This window comes from Canis lupus, chromosome 2 (assembly GCF_011100685.1).
Source record: "Canis lupus familiaris isolate Mischka breed German Shepherd chromosome 2, alternate assembly UU_Cfam_GSD_1.0, whole genome shotgun sequence".
In the NCBI taxonomy this organism is placed as follows: domain Eukaryota; kingdom Metazoa; phylum Chordata; class Mammalia; order Carnivora; family Canidae; genus Canis; species Canis lupus.
The window spans coordinates 51752778-51776889 of record NC_049223.1 but is presented as its reverse complement, the minus strand read 5'-3'; the positions used below and the strand labels follow the sequence as shown (position 1 = coordinate 51776889).

Below are 24112 nucleotides of genomic sequence, written 5' to 3'. Positions count from 1 at the left end.
GGATGTTTAATTTACGAAGTGCTCTTTCAACATCTATTCAGATGAACATCGGACCCACTGCTTTGATGTATTGGTACTTTTCATAACATCAAGTCAGTCAGCATTCTTGGGATAAACCTCAGTGGTTTATAGTAAATAACTTCTCCAGTGTTCCATTACAATTTTCACATTGATATTTCAAAGCAGGTGTGGTAGGTAGTTTTCTTACTCTGCGTTGTAGGGATATTTTCTTCTTTTCTTCTGTGACGTACAAAGGAATGACTGCTTTTCATGCTAGTACATTTTCTTTAAATGTTTTAAAAAAAAACCAAACAGCTGAATAGCTAAATGTCTATCTTGCTAATTAAGAGATTCCAAAGGATTATGTTTAACTCCTGTCCCCCTGCCTCACTCCCCGAAGGAAGCCAAGAAACCTGGCATGTGTGTACTTCTGCTGTATCTCCACCTTCCATCTTGGCTGATAGGAGTTCTAGAGCTATCCTGTTGTTATTGAATCATTACTTACACTGTTTTATTTCTAAACTATCTTTTCAAACTTTTAGTATGCTCAACATGCTACTTTTATATCCCATCTTCCCAATTCTTTAAGCTCTTTATTTTAATTCTGAGCTATATATCTTTAAGTGAGTTTCTCAGGAAAGATATGAAAAGTGTATTTTATGTGACCTCAAAGGAATGACAATGCCTTCATACATACATACATATGCTATCTTATCAAATAGAGTTCTGTGGCCACCATATCAGTATCTGGCAATTTGTGGAAGGAAGTCTGAGGCACAAATTGTATTCCTTTGTAAGCAATCAGTTTATTCTTCTCCGTTCGGAAGTAGATTCGTGTTTTTCCTTCATTGCTTAAAAAAAAAAAAAAATCACAGGGCTATATCCAGGGCAGAGATTAGTTTTTTGTTTTTGTTTTTATTTTGTTACTTTCTCTCTCTTCCAACACGGAGAGTCTTCATTAACAGTATCTTTGATTACTGCTTCTGTTCCATATATCTGGTTCCAGAAAAATATTTTGTTACAAGTTCATTAATGAATCTTCAGTTTATCTGAGGTAGACGTTTAATGCTATCAAGGGTAGTTTCTCAAATATAATAGAGAAAGATAAGGCTGTTGGGAGAACAATGGGTGTAAAACAGCTTTCTTGTGGTAGGAGGAGACCACTAAATATTTTGCTTCTTGGCTGAGGTACAACGTCTCTGACGTCAGAATACGTGGTAGAGGAAAGTGAAATCCACTGTCCTGTGGAAATGTTCTATCTGTGTCCATCAGGCTCTTACTTACCCTGTTCCTGAGGTCTAGCCATGTGTTGGGTGTATTGGAATCATGAGATTCTATGCTACACGTGTAATCCTTCCCAAAGATGTGACCCATCATTAGTATCTTCTTAATCTCCTGTGTTACCGAAGTTTCACAGATTGGGGATGGTGGGATGTTACAGATAAGCTAACAAGCACAGAACTTTTAAGCCAGCCACTCACGGTGAGGCATGTTAATGTTAGTGACTTTAGTCGCTAGGTATTGGAACTTTACAAACTTAGGCATTGTGACTGCTACCCTGATGGGGAAGACAATTTCCGGAAATGAAATGTGAAGCAGGAGTCAGGTAAGACAGGCACATAATCATGACAGAAATAGTGGCAGCCTCCCATCACCATGAGAAATGAACATCCATCATCCGTGTCAACAAGCAGTACAGGAGAAGTGAAATACGACAGCTTCGCAGAGCTCTTGACAAAGCAGACTGCTACTGCTTGTGGGAAATTTGTTGTCAGGGGAAGTAGGTACATCTCTTGATGTTAAAAGACTGCCTGGGTCTCCAGAGAAGGGAAAGAATTTACATTTGGCCTTTCTCTTTTGAAAATCAAAAGCGTCAAATGAAATAACTTGGGATAAGCTTCAAACCCACATTTCCTACCGAAATAATGGCACAGAAGCCCCAAATGTGAACCCGCTCATATTTTTTTTTCTTTCAATTTCAGGGATGCTAGAATGTGTTCATTCCCACGCCAAATTACAGATCCTACAAGGAAGAGGGCTTTGTTTTACCAGTCAAGGAACTTGCTTCATTTCCTACGTTTTCGTCAATTTAAAATGATTTGCATCTGCAAACATTGAAGTAGGGCTTATTCTCAGCCTTAGGACCTCTCTCTCTGCCTTTCTGTCTCTCTCCCTCTCTCACATACATACTCAGGATTGCTCCCTCACCCTCAAACCTCCAAAACTAAATTCATTCCTTTAATGATGGGGGAAGGTCACTTTGGTAACTACTGGACAGTTCCAGGATATGTCCACATGCAAAATAAGGCTTGTAAGCCTGACTACTCCAGTTTACAGACATACCTACCACAAGCTAAGGTGAACTGCTACTCCAGTAAACACAGGGATGGCTTTCAAACTATGCCTGAGAGGCCCAGGACATAGGAAAACCAATTTTTCCATGAAAGAAAAATCCTTCTGGATGGAATATCCATCCTCAAATGGTATCTGTGACCATATCCAGGACATGGTTGTGGGTCACTCAGGCATGTCCCCCTCCTCCATCTTAGGTCTGGAGAATCCAATCTTCGCTCTTACCCTAAATCTTTTCCTTATTATTTTAGATGTTGAGAGACCATCTGCCCTTTGAATACTAAGAGCATGCACCCAGTGAAAAACATAAGGCCAGGATGAATTAATCTTGATAGCACAGTGTAGGGGAAAAAAATTCGTTAAAACAAAAGAACTAGAAATATGGAGTTACAGCCTTGGAATAAATATTAAAAAGGAATATTAGAATAAATACATATAATCCAATTTCCTCCTTTAACACAAAAGGAAATTAAAGCCAAGTGAAGATAAGAGAACTGTTCAAAGGCATATCTGATTAATAGCAAACCACTACAGAACTATAAGAAAATTCATCTGGAATATAACTTCTTTATATCCACTCAAAAAAGGTCCAAGTAATTAAATGCTGGTTTTTTATTCACTGACAACTGACACCTTAATAAGTGGACCAGTCTGGAATGTTTACGCTTTGGAGGAAAATTCTCAGTGTACCTGTATCAGACAGAGATCCTGCACCAGAAAGGGAGATGTTGACAGGAGAGTCAGCAGCAGTATAGTGAGGAAATGCACAGTTTTTATAAAAATGAAGCTTACCCTCTTCTCAGCCCACTTGTTTACCAGGTAGGTGCGATTTCCTGCTGACCCCCCTTCACTTGGTTTAGTCATGTGGGGTCTTGTTAGTGTATTCCTGACACGCTCCTCCCCTGACCAACAGTTCCCTCTTTCAATGTTTTACAACTTAATTCATTCCTAATATAATCTAACATTTTTCTCTATCCTCAAACACACCATAAATGGTAACTATAATAACAAGATGCCTATAAATCTATGCATGTACTTGTGAAAAGTGAGCTCCCCCTCCCCCCACTTCAGGTGAGAGACCCATGCTCTTTCACAGAGCAATACAGAAGAAACATAAATGAAGAAAACCATGGGTCAAGATACTGCGTCAGGCCCAAGAGAGAAGAATGAACCAAAGCTAAGTCTGGGGATGTTCCCTGTCTTCCCTGATCCCACCAAAAGACCCTGAAGGTCAGGGCCATCTTACAGGGTCCTGCTGGGAAGGGTGCCAGGGGACTGACTGGGAAACAGGGTTCCAGACTTAGGTCTGATACCAACAAGTCATGGGATCCTGAACCCTTGGCTGCCTAGGTCTCAGTTTCTTAGAATGGCTTTTAAACATGCATCTGTGTGTGCATGCACGTGTGTACATGAATCTTATGCTCTGGCAAAAGACGACTCTCCAGCCCAAAATGTGACAAATGTTGATCTGCTCTGTGAAGCAAAGGTCAAGCAGGGGGCTATGCATCCTTCCCTATCCCTATCCCTCGGCAGGCCCTATGGAACTGCTGTGGTTCTGGTCCACTGGAACTGACTTTTTGTTTCTTATTTTTATTTTTTTAAAGATGTATTTATTATTATTTTTTAAGATTTTATTTATTCATGAGACACACACAGAGAGAGAGAGAGAGAGAGAGAGAGAGAGAGAGGGGCAGAGACAAGGCAGAGGGAGAAGCAGGCTCCATGCAGGGAACCTGATGTGGGACTCGATCCTGGGTCTCCAGGATCAGGCCCTGGGCTGAAGGCAGGTGCTAAACCGCTGAGCCACCCAGGGATCCCTTTTATAAGATTTATTTATTTGTTTCTTTGTTTATTCATTTGAGACAGAGAGAGAGAAAAAAAGAGCGAGCACAGTAGGGGAGGGAGAAAATCCCAAGCTGACTCCACGCTGAGCGCAAGGCTGGCGTGGGGCTCCAGCTGACAATCCTGAGATCACGACCAGGGTTGAAACGAGTCAGACACCTAGCCGACTTCACCACCCAGGGACCCCTGGAATTGACTTTTAAAAGAAATGGCATTCATTTCCCAAGTCATCTCTAAACCAGACTAAGTACGTAATTGAGGGATCTCCAAAAGCTGGAATGCCAAGACGAAAATATCACAGACTATGACAAAGGTACTGCAATGGGGACAGTTACAAGGATGCCACACTCCACTGTCAGCAACCCATGTGAAGACTGTAACAGGCCTGTGTTATAATTCGCTTTGTATTTACACACCATGGTATCCTATTATTTTAACATTATGAATTCAGATCGGTTGTGATAATACCTTAGTAGTTCCTGAAAACTGGGCAGCCATGGTGGCGCAGCGGTTTGGCGCCGCCTGCAGCCTGGGGTGTGATCCTGGAGACCCGGGATCGAGTCCCACATCGGGCTCCCTGCATGGAGCCCCTGCTTTTCCTTCTGCCTGTGTCTCTGCCTCTCTCTCTGTGTCTATGAATAAATAAATAAATAAAATCTTAAAAAAAAAAAAAAACAGTTCCTGAAAACCTCACACTGGTGTGGACTTTAGAATACTGCAAATATAGTCAAGTTTAAGCCATCATAGGAGGTGGCACAGGCAAGTTCTATTCCTTACATTTTAGATATAAGAACGTTGAGAATAGAGAATGATTTGCCCAAGGGAGCAAAATGCTGATACATAGTAGAGAGGAGCTAAAATCCTGATTTTAAACCTGAGGTCTAGGGTTTATTACATACATCATCTAATACTTATTTCATCAATTGTTAAAGATCTCAAAATTAAAAGGGTTCAGGCAGGAGGATCAGGGTCACATAGCAGCTGGAGGTTTCTACACTAGAGGCTAAGTCCCCAATGTCTGGGAAAGTTAGGACACTGTGTGAAGTGTCAATAGCTCTGCAGCTTTGTGCTATGTGGTTCCTCCTTCACTTACTTCACTAACTTTACCAGGTCACCATGATGTCACTTGGTACAAAGTTCCTGGAAGTTCAATAGAACTAGCTATTGTTTCACCTAGTGAGAACACACTTGAGATGTACTTGGATACGCATCAAGTTACTTTGGGGCCTACACCACACATTCTTGATGCTCGTGAGATGTCATTTGCAGCAAGCATTACACAGCATTTCCTGTGGACACAATCTGACTCGAGGGCCTCAACAACAGCTCCAGTAAACAGAAAGGAATGGCCTGACCCCACAAATACAAGACAACAGAAGGTGAGCACTTACTTTCTAGAAAACCCTCCCAGACTGGGCTGAGAAACTAATCGGAGTTGATCACAAAGACTGATGCGTAATGTTATTCACCACGACATTACTTCTAAGAACAAGGAACAGGAAAAGAGTCAAAATATTCACTAGGGGAAGGCAACGATGGCATATTCAAGAAATGGAGTATTTTATGCTTTTTAAAACCAAGTGTTTGAAGAAAAAAAGTTATTTAATGATACGTAAAAATCTCAACTGAAGAAAAGTGATCTAGATACAAAGTTGTATCTATGATCCCACAGATCACATACATGTAGAGACAAAATATATGTATATATAAAAATTTATATTTTATGCACAATTGATGTATACACAAGTGTCCTAGATGTATGTATATACAATAAACATATTTAGACAAATTCCCAAATACTAAGTTGTTGGCTCTGAGTGGTGGATAAGAACACAGATGATTTTCATATTCTTCTTTATACTTTCTTGTATTTTCCAAATTTCCTACAATAAACATGCACAGCTTTTGGAAACAGAAAAAAGAAAGGTTTCTGAAGACACTTTAAAAATGTAAAATATTTCTTTTTTTCTTTTTATTTTATTTTTTTATGTTTCTTTTTTTCAAAGCAAAAATCATCTCTTTTCCTTAAAACTGTCTGACTTTGCTTGTATGTGTGCTCTTCTAAATTTTTTCCACCTCTCTCTTCCTGCGTGTGGGGATACCAAATCTGCTATCAACTCCAATGCATGAGTGTTGACGGGCTCTCCTTCCCCACCGCTGAAGCCTCTAAACTGGTGATGGTTGCCACAGTATACGCACACCTTAATATTTCGTGACAAGCTCTGTAATTACCCACTGTTACCCCTAAGATAGAAGTGTAGAGCTTGAAAAGCCTGCAATTTGCATGGCTTTCTGGAGAAGTACTCACCCATTGATGTAATAAATACAAAAAAAAAAAATCTGCATTAAAGCATCATTAAAGCTGAAATTGTAATTATGCCAGAGTCAGGAAGTTCAAAGACAGAGATGGCATTACTGTGCATATTTAAGAAAATGTTCTTTAGCATAGGTACTTGAATTTAAAATATAGACTTAGAAACTTCCCTTACTTGAGGTTGCCAACTAGGTGCAGGCCACTAGGTTACAGTGAGCACCTAGCCTTCTAGCAAGGGTGCTGGCACTGAATGCAGGCAGCTGGTGGATCCCGTACTAATGGGACCCCTGCCTCACATTCCTCCATCTCTACGGAACCGTCTGTGATACAAATCCAGACACTCTTCCCAGCTAACGGGCAGAAGAAGACTGCCTACACATACACACAGCTAGGGATTTCTAACTTAAGGTCGGAGATAATTTGGGGGTATGCTGGTAACAAGGGTGCCAGAAGCACCGTAGTACAAGAAAAATCAAAGTCACTGTGATAATCACCAAAGCTGCGTTCAGTCTGAGACCATGAAGCTCCGAAAATCTTGAGGGTGAGGAGAGCAGGGAGTCAAGCAAGGATTTTAAATACACCTTTTTTAGCTTTTTATGTTCTAGGTGATCATTTACTTACCATCTGTATTAACATAAAAGCCACCCGAAACATAAGCCAATCTCTTCTTTTTCAAAAAAGAATCTTTTTAGCCAATATGAATATATAAACTTCTAGACATTTGAAGACCTAATGACACATATTGTTTATTTATTTTCTAACAGTAAAATATGTAATTATCACACTGTGCGAGATTTAAGTCCTAAAATGTCTAACCCAAAAGTTAACAGTCAATAAGCCATTATTTTCATTTCTAATTGTTTCATAAAATATGAAATTTAAAAAGATTTTTCTACCTCACTAACTTTCAAGAAACCAGGCTATTTTGAGACTGTTGTTTCTCAAGAATCCTCTCCCTTCTCAAATTTGCAAAAATCTCTTTTTCTCACAGCGAAAATAACTTCATGAATTTCCAATGTCTATTTTCCACAGTTCAGATTTCCTTAATTTTGGTGAAACACTGCCTTGTTTGACTGCTCTGTGGATTCAGGAGATGGGACAGCACCTTAGCATCAAAACCACCAAACAGTTATGAAAGGCAGGAGCTCCCTCTCGGCTTTTAACAATGATTGCAACAGATCACATTATGGAGAAGGTAAGTGAAAGATTTGCTAAAGCTACTTTCAAATTAAAGTTACTAAGATAATGCACTAAAATCTGCGGGGCTTTCTAAGTAATAAGATATTTCAGAGGACTTTCTCTTTGGGGGAAACAAATCTTGCCATAGACCCCAGAGAGTACGCTGCCTTTTTGGTCATGAGGGTAAAATGAAGCTCTGTGCATTTCTTTATGAACAGTTATTTATTCTTTGAATAAATATTTGTTAAGTGCCTGGTGGAGACTTAGGACTTGCTATTAAAACTTAACCACTCCTTCTTTCTGGGCTCTCTGTCTCCTCCTAAATTCTGAGATACTACATTCTCCGCTTTTCCTCCTGCCTCTCTGGTTGCTGCCTCTCAGTTCCCTGCTGGCGACCTGGCCTCTCAGGACCTCTAAATGTTGGCATTATAGACTAAGCACCCCCACTCAGCCAGGTTCGGTCTTCTTTTCAGTCCACAACACTCTCCCTCACTGATTTCATTCCCTCCCAAGGTTTTAAACACCATTAATTAATGAATGAATGTCTTCCAAACTAGTATCACTGGCACTGACTCAAACTCTGAGTTTCAGATCCATAAAACAATTGTTTCTTTAGGTCACTGAACTGTATCATGGACTTTTAAAACCTAGTATGCAGCAAAGTGAACTCTTCAGCATTACCTCAGATCTGCTCTTTTTGCCCCATCTCGAGAAATGCCCCTTCCGTCCATCGATATCCTCAGCAAGACACCTGCACACCATCTTTGATCAATTCTCTCTCATCCCACATCTAACATACCACTAAATACTGTCAATTTTAACTTCGAAAATAGGCAGTTAAGATCCAACTAGTACTTTAGCAACTTAACAGAGCCGAAGAAAATTCAGTTAATGCATAATCTAAAAAAAGTTATAACATTTCAATTTAAAAAACAAAGAGCCGTCCCCAATGGATGACAGAGTCAAACCCTCTTGAGGGGCTGCCATCTTCTATAAACAACATAAAAGAAAAAATATATTATCACTTTTTGTTAATACAGGGGAGATTTAAAATAAATTTAAAAGGCAGCTTCCCCAAAGCTTCCATTTATAACTGAAGGAGAGAATAAAAAGTTAAATCAAAGGCCATTCAGATTAAAGTCTACATTTAGAGTTTCAGGATACATGAAAGATGTTAATTGTTAAATTAATATTAGGAAAAGATTACATATACACATTAGAGTCTTCTCAAAGGACTAAAATGACAAATTGAAGTCACAAGGCAGATGATCTGCATGAAGGAATTAAGTTCTAATGATGCTGGAATATACCCCCGATGAGTGATTCAACACAAAGCAATATCTAACACTAGGAAAATACACTGACTGACGTCAGTCCATCTGATTTTATCATACTTTTCCTTAAGCAGGAAGGGAAGTATGTGTCATTACTCAAGCCAACAATTGGCAATTACACAAAGGCTAAGAATTAAAATATAGAACTCTGAATGTAGCATGGAATAAGAAGGGTAGTATTCTCTGTAATTCAGAGAACCTGATTTAGGAAATACCTGATGTCATTGAATAGATGCATTGTGAAATTATACAGCGTGGACAAACACACTAGATTAGGAAATCTGGTCTTGGGCCCTTTGAAGATTTTAATCAAAACAGATGATTCCAGGGTGATGTTTTACTTGACCAAGTTTATCCACATGATTTGCTGATTTTAAGCTCCATAAAATGAAATTCTGAGGACATCAGAAGCTCCAGACTGAACACAAAGTTTTACAAGTTTAAGTTGGTATAACTGAGATCTGCTTATAACTATGAAAAAAAGACCACAGGTGACCGTATCAGAGATTCCTCGAGAAAAAAAAGTCTCTATCATTTTAAAGAAAGACTGGTTATACAAAGCATCATAGAACAACTTCCATTAGGGCTCACAATCAATTTGTCATGGCCTTGTGGGGACATGATCTTGCTCTGGGCTATTCCCCAAATATAAAGAAGCAAGGGAACCATTTGTCTCCTACCATCATGTCTATAAGGCTGAAGGAGATGAATGCTTTGCCGAATGAAAATTTTTGCTAAAGATCTACAAAGCCAATTTAACCAATTTGGCAAATATCATTTCAGGTATGAAAAATCTGCTGATGGCTTTTGAATGACAGTTATAAAATAAGTGAAAAAGACATACTATCACACTCAGGGCTATGTCTCTAGTCTCACTTTATCTCATTTTTCACTGATACCCAAAGGTCCCTAATCTCTAAGTTGTTCCCACCAGTAAGCTAAAACTCACAAGAAACAGCTTTCCCTCCGTGTGCAACATACAAACCTGGTACCACGAACACTGGAGAAGAAACACATAAGCATGTTCAGAAAAGCTCCTGTTGCTCAAAACCTCACTCACTGCTTGGGAAAACCATCACCCTATACAACAGATGAAGAGTATGAGACGGTAAGGAAACATGTGACTGATACTGAACTTATCAAGCATGAAGAGAGCAGGAGAAACAGTGAGGTCGGAGCAGACCATTCTTAGAGCAAGATCAGCCTTGTTAGAAAAAATGAAACTATAGCAACTAGACACAAGGACAACAAAAGTGAAAGAAATCAGAAGGAAATAGACTAGACCACAAAAAAAATTAAAAGAAAACAAAAAAAACCTCACGTTACTCAGAAAGCACCATTAAAAAAATTCAAATGGCAAATCAGAAATGAGTATCAGTGATATGAAACAAGATTAATAAAACATATCCATTAAAAGTATAAGATATTCACCTCACACTTTAGAATGGCTATTGTCAAAAGAGGTCCTGAGTAGTGGTGAGGATGTGGAGAAAAGGGAACCCCTGTGCACTGCTGGTAGGAATGTAAATTGGTGCAGCCATTATGGAGAATAGGATGGAGGTTCCTCAAAAAAATAATATTAGAAAGAGCATATGATCCAGCAATTCCACTCCTGGGTGTATATTTGAAGGAAACAAAGCCACCCTCTCAAGAAGATGTACGCAGCCCATATTCACTGCAGCATTATTTATAATAGCTAAAACACAGAAATGCCCTAAGTAACCATCAAGAGACAAGTGTATAAAGAAAATGTTTAAAGAAAAAGGCAAATGTATAAAGAAAATGTATGTGAATACCAATCAGCCATAAAAAGAGAAGGAAATACTGCATGTGCAACACGGATAGGTCACGAGGAGATTATACTAAGTGAAATAAGGCAAACAGAGAAATACAAAAGGCCCATCTTCCAACCATAAGATAAGTTCTGGAATGTAATGTGAACTAAAGTCACTTTGCTGTACAATACTGTATTGTATATTTAAAGGTGCCAAAAGAATAAATCCTAAAAGTTCTCATCACAGGGGGGAAAAAAAAGTGTCACCTACATGAGATGATAGATGTTCACTAAAGTTATCTCCCAATATATATAAAAATATCAAACCACTATGTTGTACATTTTAAACTAATCCATGTCAATTATATCTCAGTAAAATTGGAAAAAATTATTATGATATTGTGTTTGGCTTATATTATTGATGGGACCTAAAACTCTACACCATGAGCACCGGCAAGGGCGCACTTACTATAGAAAGTCTCAACATAACGCATTGCAATCCCACGTATACGCATACAGACATGCACAAGCACACACACGTACAGGAAAAAAGGACAAGAAATACAATAAAATGTGAGCAGGGGTTGTCTCTGAGTAGTGGGTTTGGAGGAGATTCTTATTTTTCATGTCATTTTTCCTATATTCTACATACTTAATCAGTTTTCACTGTTATAATCATAATATCAAATTTTATTTTTTAACCATACCAGGTTGCAGGATCAGAGTCCCAGAGATGCGGCCTATAAAATTTATGAGATTTTACCATTTCTTTAAAATGGCACAGAGTCAACGCATGTCCGCAAAAACCACCGCCCGTGCGCCCCCATCAGCTCCAGTGTCACGTGTGATGAACGAGAACCCCCACAGCGCAGATGCACGCAGGGCACATCGTAAGTGGGGATGCCCATTCCCACGTGGGGCTCAAAAAGAGGCTCCCGGAAAGAGGCCCAGAGAGGAAGGACCTCACAGTTTTCTGAACTAAAAAAACCTGTGCTGCAAAAAAACATCCACAGTATCTCATGGTTTCTCCCGTTATGTGTGAACTGGGTTGGGTTCTTTAGGCCCACGCCCCCGGGCCCCCAGGAGGCGGGGAGGAAGGGGGGTGACGGGCGGTGCACCACCGTGTGCGCTCCTTCACAAGAGTGGGAAGTGAGCTGTTGGCTGGGCTGCCCCACTCCCCGGTGCCCAGCCCCACGCTGTTCTGCAGGTTTTGAGTTTGTACTTGGAAGAGCAGCTCTGCAGCTCGGATTATTTCCATCTCCAGGGGCTTCCTCTAGTTGAGTTAGAGCTTTGAGGAGGGGCTTGGTGAACAGGGCGGGGGCAAATACGGTGGTGACTCATCCTTTCGAAATGAGGCACCTTTACTACTATAAAGTAATTTATGAAACTTTCCCCAACAACATACTAATCTAACCTTAGGGATATTTCCTGCCTTTAATAATGCCTGGCATTGCCCAATGGGAACGTGAGACGCCTTTTCATCTTTCCTTCCCGAAACATTCTTATAAATGAATTGGAACAGTCACCTGCAAACTCCCAGTAAAAACAACTTTTGAAGACACAAGAGGTTAGGTATTTCGGAAGGGGGCAACATTTGCTCTTAGGACTTAAAAAGCCTGGAGTCACTACCCAATCAGATAAGCCTTTTCAAAGAAAAAATGTGCTCTGGTTGAGGGTAGAGAAGTTAGAGATCTGAAGCCTGGGAATGACTGGCTGTGCTCTGGTGGATGGTTAGGATGAGATAGGGATCTGTTCCTATACCGGCACTGCATCTGAATCTGTTCACAACCTACAGGAGCTTGGAAGATTTTTTTCCTAGTCTCCACATAAGAGCCCAGCCCAACTGACACTCTGATTGTGGTCTTAATCATATCCTAAGCAGAAACACTAGGTGAGGGTTCCTAGGGAGCTAGTAACTTGTGCTTTTCCATCTTTCTTTGATTTTGGCCTTATGATACCTGGAGAATCCCCTGAGTTCAAGTCAAGGGTACCCAGACTTATGCCCTTTAGAGCCCTAAAATGTAAAAAAATGGGTATTGTTTTTAGCCCCTGTATCTTTGGTAATTTATTACACAACAGAAAACTAAGGTGGGTATTTTGTTGCTGTTGTTTTCTTTATGGATTTATTTTTAGAGCCTTATTTTATTATAAAACCACTATATGCTAATTTCCCTACCTTCCTATTCCCCAAAGATAAACAATGCTAAGCTTCTCCTTCCAAAATTTTCCTATGAATATGCATGATATGCAAAGTGTGCATAAACGTACATATGCAGTCTAAAAAACACACACACAATATGCACAATGTATTTTTTCACTTAATTGTCTATCTTGGGCACCAATTTAATAACAAAACATGAAAGTCTATCTCACTCTTTGTAACAACCCCATGCAGTGCTGGATTGTAGGTCTGAATCATTTTCTATGAAACCGAAACCGGTTCCCTACTGAAGGACACGTTAAATGATAAAGAGGTAACAACTTAACTTTCCATTTGCTATTTACAAGTAGCCAGACTTATTATTTTCTGCTATTTTGTGAGAATCTCAGTAGATAAATTCCTAGAGATGAATTTGCTGGGCCAAAGGGCAAAGGCAGTTGAAATGTAACCAACAGTGCAAACCAACCCAAATGGATGCACCAGTTCACGTTGACACCTACGTCATGTGGCAGGGCCTGCTTCTGCACAACCTTGCGGTCATTGGGTTCTGTCAATGTTATAAAATTTTTGACAATGTGCTAGGTGAATGATACTCTATTATTCTGGCTCACATTTCTCTTATGACTGAGGTGAATCATGATCTCATATTTTTGGGGGGGACGGTTTGACTTTTTTTCTAGGATATGCCCTTTACATCTTCTGCCCATTTTTTTCCTGGTACACTGACCATTTTCATGTCAATTTAAACAAGCTCTATGTGTAAGGCAATCAGATATTTATCTATTATGGGCTTAAAAATATTTCTCACACTTTATTTTCTTTGGGTTTTCTTTACTACAGAGAAATTTTCATGTTAGAAGAGATACACCAGTCTTTTCCTTTGGGGCTTCTGGATTAAATTTCATGCTTAGAATCTTCCTGGAACTAGGAGCCTGTGATTTTCTACCTTTCTTTTTTAATGGGGCTCTTATTCACTATTCTTTTTGGAGTCCCTGGCTCTCAACAAACACTATTTTATTTGTAGAGATAAGCTCCAGAACACTATGCCAGTATCTCTTTTTCCTTGGAGCACTATTTACACATCTACACAAATAAATTCACGTTCTCATCTCCACAATGCATTTGATAGGTATTAATTCATGTGTCCGCAACGAGTGGCCTGATTCACATAATCCCAGCCTAAAAAAAAAAAACAATAGAAAGTCTAACTTTATCTTTTGGGTCAGAAAGCGCTGAGAGGTGGCAGTTTTTCTCTCTCTTGTTTTTCATAAAGACATTTAGGGATTCTCACCTGGCATCCTGTGTATCAAACACATGACACAGAAGACAGCAATGGGAAGCAAGAGGTGATGAGGCACGGAGAGAAGGTAGGCATTCACATCACCGAGACATGAGGACTGGTCTTTATTTAATTTACATCTTCTCCTTCATTATATGTAATTAGGAAACTACGAGACTACAATAAATGCCATTTCTCACAAAAAGGTCTGAGAGTCCTACAGGTTCTGAGCAAATAAGAACCTACTGGGTCTAACAGCCTAAAGGAAACAGAACCCGAAAGACAGGCTTCTCTCAGCCCACTCCTCTGATTAAACACTAAAAATATGTTTGGAGAGAAAAGAATTCAAGTCTACGTAGAATGAAAGAAAAATAATTAAGAGGATCATTAAAGTCTTCGCTACATTTTCTCTATTCTCAATATTAGCACTGAAGAAAACCACAGCAATAAAAGCCTAATCAACGGCACATAAATGAGGGTACAACGACTACAGAGCACTACAAAGAGAAGTAGGATTAAAGTTTTTAATCACTGCTGAATTACATGTAGGAAATAAAATTCATGATACACTTAGCACTTGTATATACTATTGAGTGCTGTGCAAGGTGAATGTAAACATACAATTCCAGGGGCGACTGGGTAGCTCCACTGGTTGAGCATCCAAGTCTTGATGTCCTCTCAGGTCAAGATCTCAGGGTCATGAGACTGAGCCCCATGTCATACCCTGCACTGGGCATTTAGTCTGATTGAGATTCTCTCTCTCCCTCTCTCTCTTTCTCTAACCCCATCCTTGCACGTGCATGTGCTCACTCTCTCTAAAATAAAGTAAAATAAAATAAAATACTGCAACTCTTAAAAAAAATAAAAATAAAAAAAAGATAGAACTCCATTCCCCAAATAAGTATTTGGCCTTGCTTGCCCCTATATGTCACCTTTTACTGTTCTGATGATAATGTAATACAAATCTCCACAGTATAAATGGTATTAATAGAAACAGCCAGGTGCCCATCCATCAGCTGTGGAAATCCAGTGGTTCACCCCTCTCCCTAGTGGTATCTCCCTCACACCTTCTCAGAGGTAACTACTGCCATGAAATTGGTCTTTAAAATTATCATGTTTTCCTTCAGACTCTTATGAGAAATGTATATACATATTTATGGGCACACTCATGTATCCCTAAACAAAATATTCTTTGGAGCCTCATGCTAACCTTACATGAATGGTTTCAGTAATCTTCTTTTGCAACCTGGCTTTTGCTTACAACACTCTCACTGAGTTGCATCCGTGTGGATACATGTGCGCTAGTACATTTGTGTTCTATGCTCTGTGGCTATGCCACTACTCATTTACCCCTTTTCCAATCGATAGCTACTGAGGTGACTTCAGATATTTAGCTATTACAATGCTGCTATGAACATTCTAGAACATGCCTTCTTGTGTATATGTGCATGAATTTCTCTGAAATTCTACTTGAGAGGGCCATTTCTGGGCTTTGGCAGTCTTGCTCTATCTACTATCACAATTTTTATCAATTAGTGCTTTTTACCTTTTTTACTTTGCCATCTTTTATTTATTACTAAAGAGAAAATAAGATTTCATTCCAGAGGGGCAACTACCACTCTCGCTCCTTTCTTTTCCCCAGATGTGTTACAGGTAACTCCCACTCAACTTGAAAGCCAACAGCTGAGCAAAAGGATTGCCTTCAGAGAAAGAGTCACAGCCCTACTTTTAAATAGGAAATGAGTATCATTGGAAAGCCCATCAGGATTAGAGTTTCCACCAGAGTCAATGACTTAGGGCTTACTCATCCTTCCCACTCATCATCCTTCACAATCCTCAAGACAGCTCCCTAAAACATAGATCCTCCTCCAAATCCTGGAGAGGCAATCAAAATAAAAATTCCTCATGCTCTCTTAATTTTCATCTCTCTTTCCACCTTCATATTCTCTTACAATCCAACACCCACCCACCCAAGGCACACTAGTAATACCTCTTTTCTCACCCTATTTCTACCAGCCCAAGTCTTGCCTGGGTTTCAACATCCTGATTAAGTGGCTCCTTTGAACTCTCTCATGTTTTCCTGGTTGGAATGAACCCTTCTCTCTTCCTTGCATCATCATGGACATAACTTAAAAACAAACACACAAAGAAAACCCCCCAACATACAAAGCATTCTTCAGTACAGTTTTTCTAATACGGCTGTACCTTCCTTATTATTAGTACTTGAGGCCAAGGGCTCATATCTTAAATCCACTGTCCCTATAAGGATTGTAGATGTAATAAGTAAGTTATATATGCCACTGCCAGGCAAAACTTGAGATAAACTCTTGCACACATACTAGAGAAGACACATTCTAGAGTGCTCATAGCAGCATTATTTGTAATGTAAGTAAGGGTAAGTTCAACTTTAGGAGAATAAATGCTAAATGGTTCTGATGGAGGCTAAGACATGTGGCCTCAAAATACAGCATCCTGACCAACAGTATTTTAAGGTGAAGAAATAGGAGAAATGGCATGTGCAGGAAGGGTCTTTGGATCTGCGCCTAACGCACATCATCAAGTCCCCAAGTAAGAGGTGTCCTCCCTGAACTTGGAGGAAGGAGCATCCTTATTTCTGAGAACAAGGGACACAGAAGGCTGTGATTGTAGAGCCTTTGCTCAATTTGCCCCAGTTTACTAGAGTTAGCTTGTTTCTGTCCTGTCCTGTCTTTGCACAACTTTTCACTCTTCATCAAACCTAGCATTAATGCACTCAGGCTAACCATTTCCTTGGGTCTTCATTTTCTTATGAAGGCTCCTGTGACACAGAAATCTTCTTTTAAATCAATGTGTTGGTTCTTCTCTTGTTATGGTTTGGTCTTTGGTTATGAGGGTTCCCAGTTGAGAAATTAGAAGGGTAGGGAAAAAGACAGATTTCCTCTCCCAGAGTTCTTAACACTGATCCTCTTCATGTGAACAAACACATCTGTACTCCCCAAAGATTATCCCAACATGGAAACATGTCTTGCATCATCCACAAATTCAGAAATGGAGAAATAAATAACCAAAAAAAAGTATTCCATCTAAAAAGAAATTCTCAATTTCAGAGTTCAAATACTCTGAAAGAGAGGATGAGGTTTGAGCTAACTTATTAGAAAGAACAACATACTGATAAAAACACAGGAAAACCAAGATAGAAATTGAAATTTCAGAAGGCCTGAAGTATTTTAAGAACCAGCAAAAGGAAGTAAAACACAACTCAAGAAAGGGTAAGTAATTACCTGCATGAGCAGAGAGAGGTGAGTGTGGTCGAGGCAATGCTGGTGACTGTCCATTACCTATCAAGCTTTTCCGGTTGCTTGTTCGGCAACTGTCAAAAGGAAAGACAAAATCAAAGTTTTAAAAAGCAAATATAACATCAGTAATGTCCAAGTACATTCAACATACACATACACTAGAGGTTGAGCAACCTATCTGCTCATGCTCCTGCTTAAATTTTTGCAAGTTAATAGGCACTCACTAATGTTGGAGGGGTGGCTGCCTCTTGAATATTAGAAAATATAATGTATTCATTTACCATATCATCAATATTCCTCACCACCAGTGAAGTTATAATCAAATGCCTTCTTTCCACTCCTGACTGCAAATAGGTGACATGCTATACACCCAAGTGATAAATTAAGGATTCAAATCAGCAAACCACAGGTAGCATCTCTGTTGACATGAAATCTCTAATACAAAATTACATGCAATGAAGCGCAATGCCATTCATCTTACAATGATGCACTAATTAAAAATCTAATTATTTAGGCAAATTTCCTATTTGTGCCTTTTGTCAATAGAACAGCCGATGCCTAAGATGCATTTCACTACGGATTCATTTTTCATCTTGTATACTCCATTTAAATTCCTCATTAAGGTAAATATTTTGGAATCATAAAAACAGATTCCAGTTAGTATTAAAATAATAGCAAAAGCCCTTTGCCAGAGGCACACTACTTACACTGTTTTTATCCTGGGTGTCTACTCAACAGAAACAAACTGCTATATATGGGCATTGAGCAACTATGTTTTCCTGTTTCTGCCAGGACAAAGTTATAAAATGTCTATTTGGATTTTAAAGTAACTCTCACAAGCAGCAAAGAATAAGATAAATGCAAAACTGGTTGATGATAAGGCGAATATTATCTCCCTTTCATCTACTTTTCCTTCAGAGGAAGAGGCAAGATGAAAGAAGAATAAGGGTCCTCGTTTCATGTGGTCCCCCAAATTTAGCTAGATAACTTTCAAACCATCATGAACACCTATGAATTCACCTTGAGATGTAAAGAAAGAACAGTTGGGGAGCTGCAGATAGAAAAGTGCTTGCTTCTTGCAAGAGAGGTGCGGACTCCAGGAACAAAGGTCTCACAGGGCAAATAGCTCACACGGAGGCTGGCCACCTGGCAAGGGGCGGGGCATCCCCACCCAGGCACAGACACCTGAGAATCAGGGCAGCAGGCCCCTCCCCCATAGGAACTGCTGGAAGTTTAAACTTGGGAACAGCAAGTTTACTGACCAAGCAGCACTGGAAAGCTCCAGGACCGAAGGAAAATAGTATATAGAACTCGAAGTTTTGTTCTTGTGATTCGTTTATCTTTCAGGCTAAAAATTTCCAATTTTCTTTCTTTTTTCCTGTCTTAACTACAATATTGTATCAATTACTCTTTTCTAAGTTTTTTCCTTCTTTCGTATTTTTACAATTATGTGTCATAGATATATTCTTCATTTTTTGGCTTCCTTTCAATGTATTGCATTTAATTTTTGTTGATATATAAGTTTTGGGGTTTGTTTTGTTTTCTAATTTTTGAATTTAGTACATGCAGACAAAATACACTCAGTACCAAGTGGAGCGCTGGGTTGGTCCACTCTCTGAGATTATATTCTCTCCTCCTTCCCATTCCGCACCCCCACCTCTTTTTTCTTCTTGTTTTTGTTGTTTACTATTGTTTCTCTATATAAACTTTGCTTTTTTAATGTAAATTTGGAATTTAGCACCAAATATACAGACCAAAATACACTCAGAACCAAGAGGATCACCATCGTGGTCCACTCTGTGAGACTATATTCTCTCTGCCCTGCCATTTCCTTCCACCCCCCCTCTTTTAAAATTTTTACTACTTTTTTTTTTTTTTTTTGTAAATTTGTTTTTCACCTTAGTTGTCTCTTTTTAAATTTATTTTCTGGTCCCTGACCTCTTCAGAATTGTCTGGAGTGTATTTTGTTTGGGTCGTGATTGATACTTTTGACTCTGCTCACTCATGACAGCCATTCTGCACAGGACAAAATGACTAGAAGGAAGAATTTGCCACAAAAGAAAGAACCAGAAGTAATATTCTCTGCCACAGATCTAATGGATATGGATTTAAGTAAAATGTTGGAGATAGAATTCAGAATTACAATTATAAAATTACCAGTGGCTCTTGAAAAAAGGATAAAAGATGCTGGAGATTCTCTTACTGCAGAAATGAGATCTAATGAAGCTGAAATTAAAAATACTTTAACTGAGATGCAGTCTAACCTGGATGCTCTAAGAGCTAGGGTAAATGAGGCAGAAGAGTGAATGACATAAAATACCAGTTGATGAAAAGAAAGGAAGCTGAGGAAAAGAGAGAAAAACAACTAAGAGTGAACAAGGAGAGACTCTGAGAATTAAGTGATAGTTTGAGAAAGAATAACATCTGCCTTATTGGGATAAGGGCTTGAAAAGAGAGAGAGGACCAGAAAATATGTTTGAACAAATCATAGCCAAGAACTTCCCCTAATCTGGGGAAGGAAACAGGCATTCATATCCAAGAGATAGAGAAGAGCCCCCCTAAAATAATTTAATTTTCCTTCAGTGCAGATTGGCACTGCATTCCCTATTAGCAGTATAGTAGTGAGAAAAAGGGGAATAAAAGCCAGCAGGCTACCTCATCGAATTCACCTATAATTAGGTTCAGGGAACTGTGATTCTGTCCTCTTACACTCGGGCCACCCTCAACCACCATTTAAGATTTATTGTGATGTCTTCTTTAATTCAGAATGTACATGTTATAACAGGCTCTTCAAAGAGAAGTTTTCACCTGACTTCTAAATTAGGTATTGTGGACATATTTGAGAGTTTGCATAGAATATTTTAAAGGATATTCAAGTTATACATTTCAAATCTGAATTCAATTTCTTTCAGCAATATTGACTTCGGAACCAATCCTCTTCTTTAAAGGTTTGCTGCTTATTATCATTTGTCAACATTCCCAGATTTATAACTTCTTAAGGTCAGGCTGCATCCTTTTATTTTCTTTATTGGAACAATCAACATCCCTTACCATTATCTGTGAGTTTAATTAACAGCATGTTTACTCAGCCTTAAAAAAATTGCTGATTAAGAACAGGCCCTTGATACTTAATTATAAAAGGCGGATTGATATTATCAACTCATCTATCAAGAACTATATTTGACCTAGTAAATTCATAATCATTAAATCAGACAGAATGATTGTTTTGAAAAAATACTGTGTAATTTATTTAGTGTTAATTCAAATTAATGTCTTCTTTCAATACAGGAATATTAAACATATCAACTTGCTAATGTTAATAAAAGAAATTACATATGACAGATTTATATCCTGAAAATCTCAGCAAAGTTTTTGGTTAATATGAGGAAATTAACTGAAACACGAGTTAACTACTAGAAAAGTGGCTATCTATTATTTTTTACATTTAGTATTTGATCTAAATCACTTATGAAGATTTTCTCTTGGCATTCATTAGTGTTTAAATATATAAATACAATTTTCAGTAAAAATTGTAAATTAGGGCAGCCCGGGTGGCTCAGTGGTTTAGTGCTGCCTTCTGCCCAGGGTGTGATCCTGGAGACCCGGGATCGAGTTCCGCATCGGGCTCCCTGCATGGAGCCTGCTTCTCCCTCTGCCTGTGTCTCTGCCTCTCTCTCTCTCCCTCTCTGTGTCTCTCATGAATGAATGAATGAATAAATAAATTTTAAAAATGTAAATTAACAAAAATAGTAACCTAATGAATATCTTTAATAGGGATACTGGGGAAATATGTGGACTTAAAATACAGAAAATAGTATTTCCTGAAGAAAACGTTAAAAAACTGAATTTCCCTAACAAGCATATAGAATGACTATGACACTATTACTATGAGTAAAATAAACAGACAATGATTTAAATTTGAAACAAAGAAAAACGGAAAATTTTAAATTATGTCAGTTATTTAAAGCCTACCAAGAAATGGTAGGAAAGTTCTGATTTTAGGGCAGCCTGGGTGGCTCAGCGGTTTAGCGCCTGCCTTCGGCCCACGGTGTGATCCTGGAGACCCGGGATCGAGTCCCGCATCAGGCTCCCTGCATGGAGCCTGCTTCTCCCTCTGCCTGTGTCTCTGCCTCTCTCTCTCTCTCTCTCTTTTTCTGGTCTCTCATATATAAATAAATAAAATCTTTAAAAAAAAAAAAAAAGAAAGTTCTGATTTTAAAAATTTAACTCAAAAAAATACCTCACGAAGAAATGTCTGTATAAAACCTGGAAATGGAATATATTTGTTTGCTCACTGTAAAAAATATAAAAATACAAAGTATAAAAATATGATAAAAAGTTTATATTACATTTATCTTGTGTTTGCATACTCCCTCTAAAGACTTGTAATGTTTACAAACAAGGAATCATGAATGCAATGTTGAGCAAATGAAAAAAAGGATTCTTCATCTATGAATATGGGAGCAAGAAGAAGAGTTAAAAACAAGGTACAGGGAATATTTTATACAAAACCTTAAATAATCAGAGTCATATCTTACTGACAAATGCTATGAACAATCAAAGCTGAAGGGGTCTTCTCTATGGATCTCAAGCAGGAAGATAGAGACGTTCTAAAATTACAAGAGACTTGAACTTTCTTCAATTTCTCAATAATCAAACAAGAAGCTTTTAAACATGAAATATAAAACCAGACTTTATAAAATACAGGCCAAGACAGATTCCTATGTATACACAAAATAAATCTCTATACTCATGAATTAGGGTCTTGGCCTCATTTATTGCTAACATTCTTATGGGTAAAGAGGAATTTTATACTGTAATTAACCCCAAAATACCTAATTATCAATATATATATTAGGGCTTTTCAAATCCTGGGGCCCTACTGAGATAGTCTGTACATAACTTTCCCTGGGGGGTGGTGGTGGGGGAGGGGTTGCGGCGGGTAGGGAGTGGCAGTCATCCAATCTCAATAACCTGCTTCTGATATCTTGGACAGTCACCTCATTTTATTGCACTAGGAGCCTGGTTCCCAATAAACGAATTAAAATCTGATTTTAGGAGTGCCCAGATGGCTCAGTCACTTGTGTCTGACTCAATCTCAGCTCAGGTCTTGATCTCAGGGTTGTGAGTTCAAGGCCCACATTGAGTTCCACGCTGCATGGAGCCTACTTAAAAAAAATGAATAAAAAAATAAAATCTGATTTTAATCCATAGTAAAACAATTCCTAGTTGGCAGGACCTATGAGTGTTGACTACATATGCGGCCGCAACACCTGGCACTGCCCATGTTAATGACACCGGTACAAAGTGCTGAGTTGACCTTTCGTGTCATCATTTCTTCATCCTGGTTATCACACTTTTTCCTGCAGATGTAAGGAGAAGCTCCTGTCATCCAAGCGCGAAACAGCCTCCCCAGGTGGTGGGGACTGCACCATACTCACTGAATCAAGTGACGAACCAGTAGATACAATGCTACTTGGACAGAATCAAGGCTCATTACCCATCACCAGCCTTGCTTGCTTTTTCTCAAGCAGAGTCATCCCAGGGAAAAACAGGGGCTACCCTACCAGGAAGGCAAAAATATCACTTCTACTGCAGCAGAAATCTCAACTTGCTTAAAATTTATCCTCATCCGAGCACTTGAGCTTGCAGAGGCATCTGCAGTTTGCAGCCTTCAGAACAAAGATGTATCATTGCAAAAGCGAAGAACAGTTAGAAAGTCCAGTTTCGGCTATCTATGCCACAGTGCGTGCATCCTGCTTTACTCTTTAAAAAGGAATCGAAGCCATTCCCCCTGCTTGCGCTTGGATCTGGAAGGCCAACGCAGGAATACCCACTCCCCAGGACGCACCTCCTCCTCCTTACTTCTCCGCTTGGAGCAACCCACGGAGACACTCTGGGTAACACGCTCAGTTTCTTCTGTCAGTTAGGAAGGTGACGCAGGGGCCCAGGTTCTTGCAAAATCTGAGTTCAGCCCATGAAGTGTCCAGAGACAACATGAGACAGAGGCAAAGACAAGCAGTGCACCTGGGCAGAGCATGATGATGCCAGGTAAGTGTTTCTTTCTGCCACATTCCTTTGGTTCCTCCACTCCCGGATGAACTACACACATGCACACGTGCCCTGGGAACACAAACGCTGCTGACCGTGGACCTGGGGTGTGAGAAAAAGGGAAGGCGGAAGGGCAACGACGGCACTTTGGAGTGAGTGCACCTGGCCAGGTCCTGGGGCCTGGAGGCCAGGTAGGGAGGGGCAGGACACCCTAGGAGGTGGTCACAGCTGGATGGGCATTGAGAGACACGGGGCCAGCCTGGGAAATGTCCTGTCTCCCTGGTTTTTGGCTCAGGCAAGTGAAGTGAGGATCGCACAGGGCACCCCTCCTGCCCCGTGCTGACCAGTCCCATCACCAGAGCGTCCCACAGGGTGCTGCTCCATCCCCTGGTCAAGGCCAACGGTGCCTTCCACTTGCCAGGAGGATGGGGAGACTGAGCCTGCCTTTTACCATCGTAGTCGGCAGGCCCGACTCAAAAGTGTGAGGGAAAAGGAGGCATGTGAGCCACCAAGCTGACGGAGAGGAGGGGAATGTGGTACACGTCTTCTGG

General features: G+C 39.6%; 1 protein-coding gene across 1 annotated transcript in view; it reads right to left on the bottom strand.

Annotated features, from left to right (window-relative positions):
- Positions 1-24112, bottom strand: part of MAST4 (microtubule associated serine/threonine kinase family member 4) — a 538573-nt gene that overhangs the window by 94270 nt on the left and 420191 nt on the right. Inside the window, 1 exon segment of the mRNA XM_038529583.1 lies at positions 17496-17584. Coding sequence (XP_038385511.1) covers positions 17496-17584 — 89 coding nt within the window.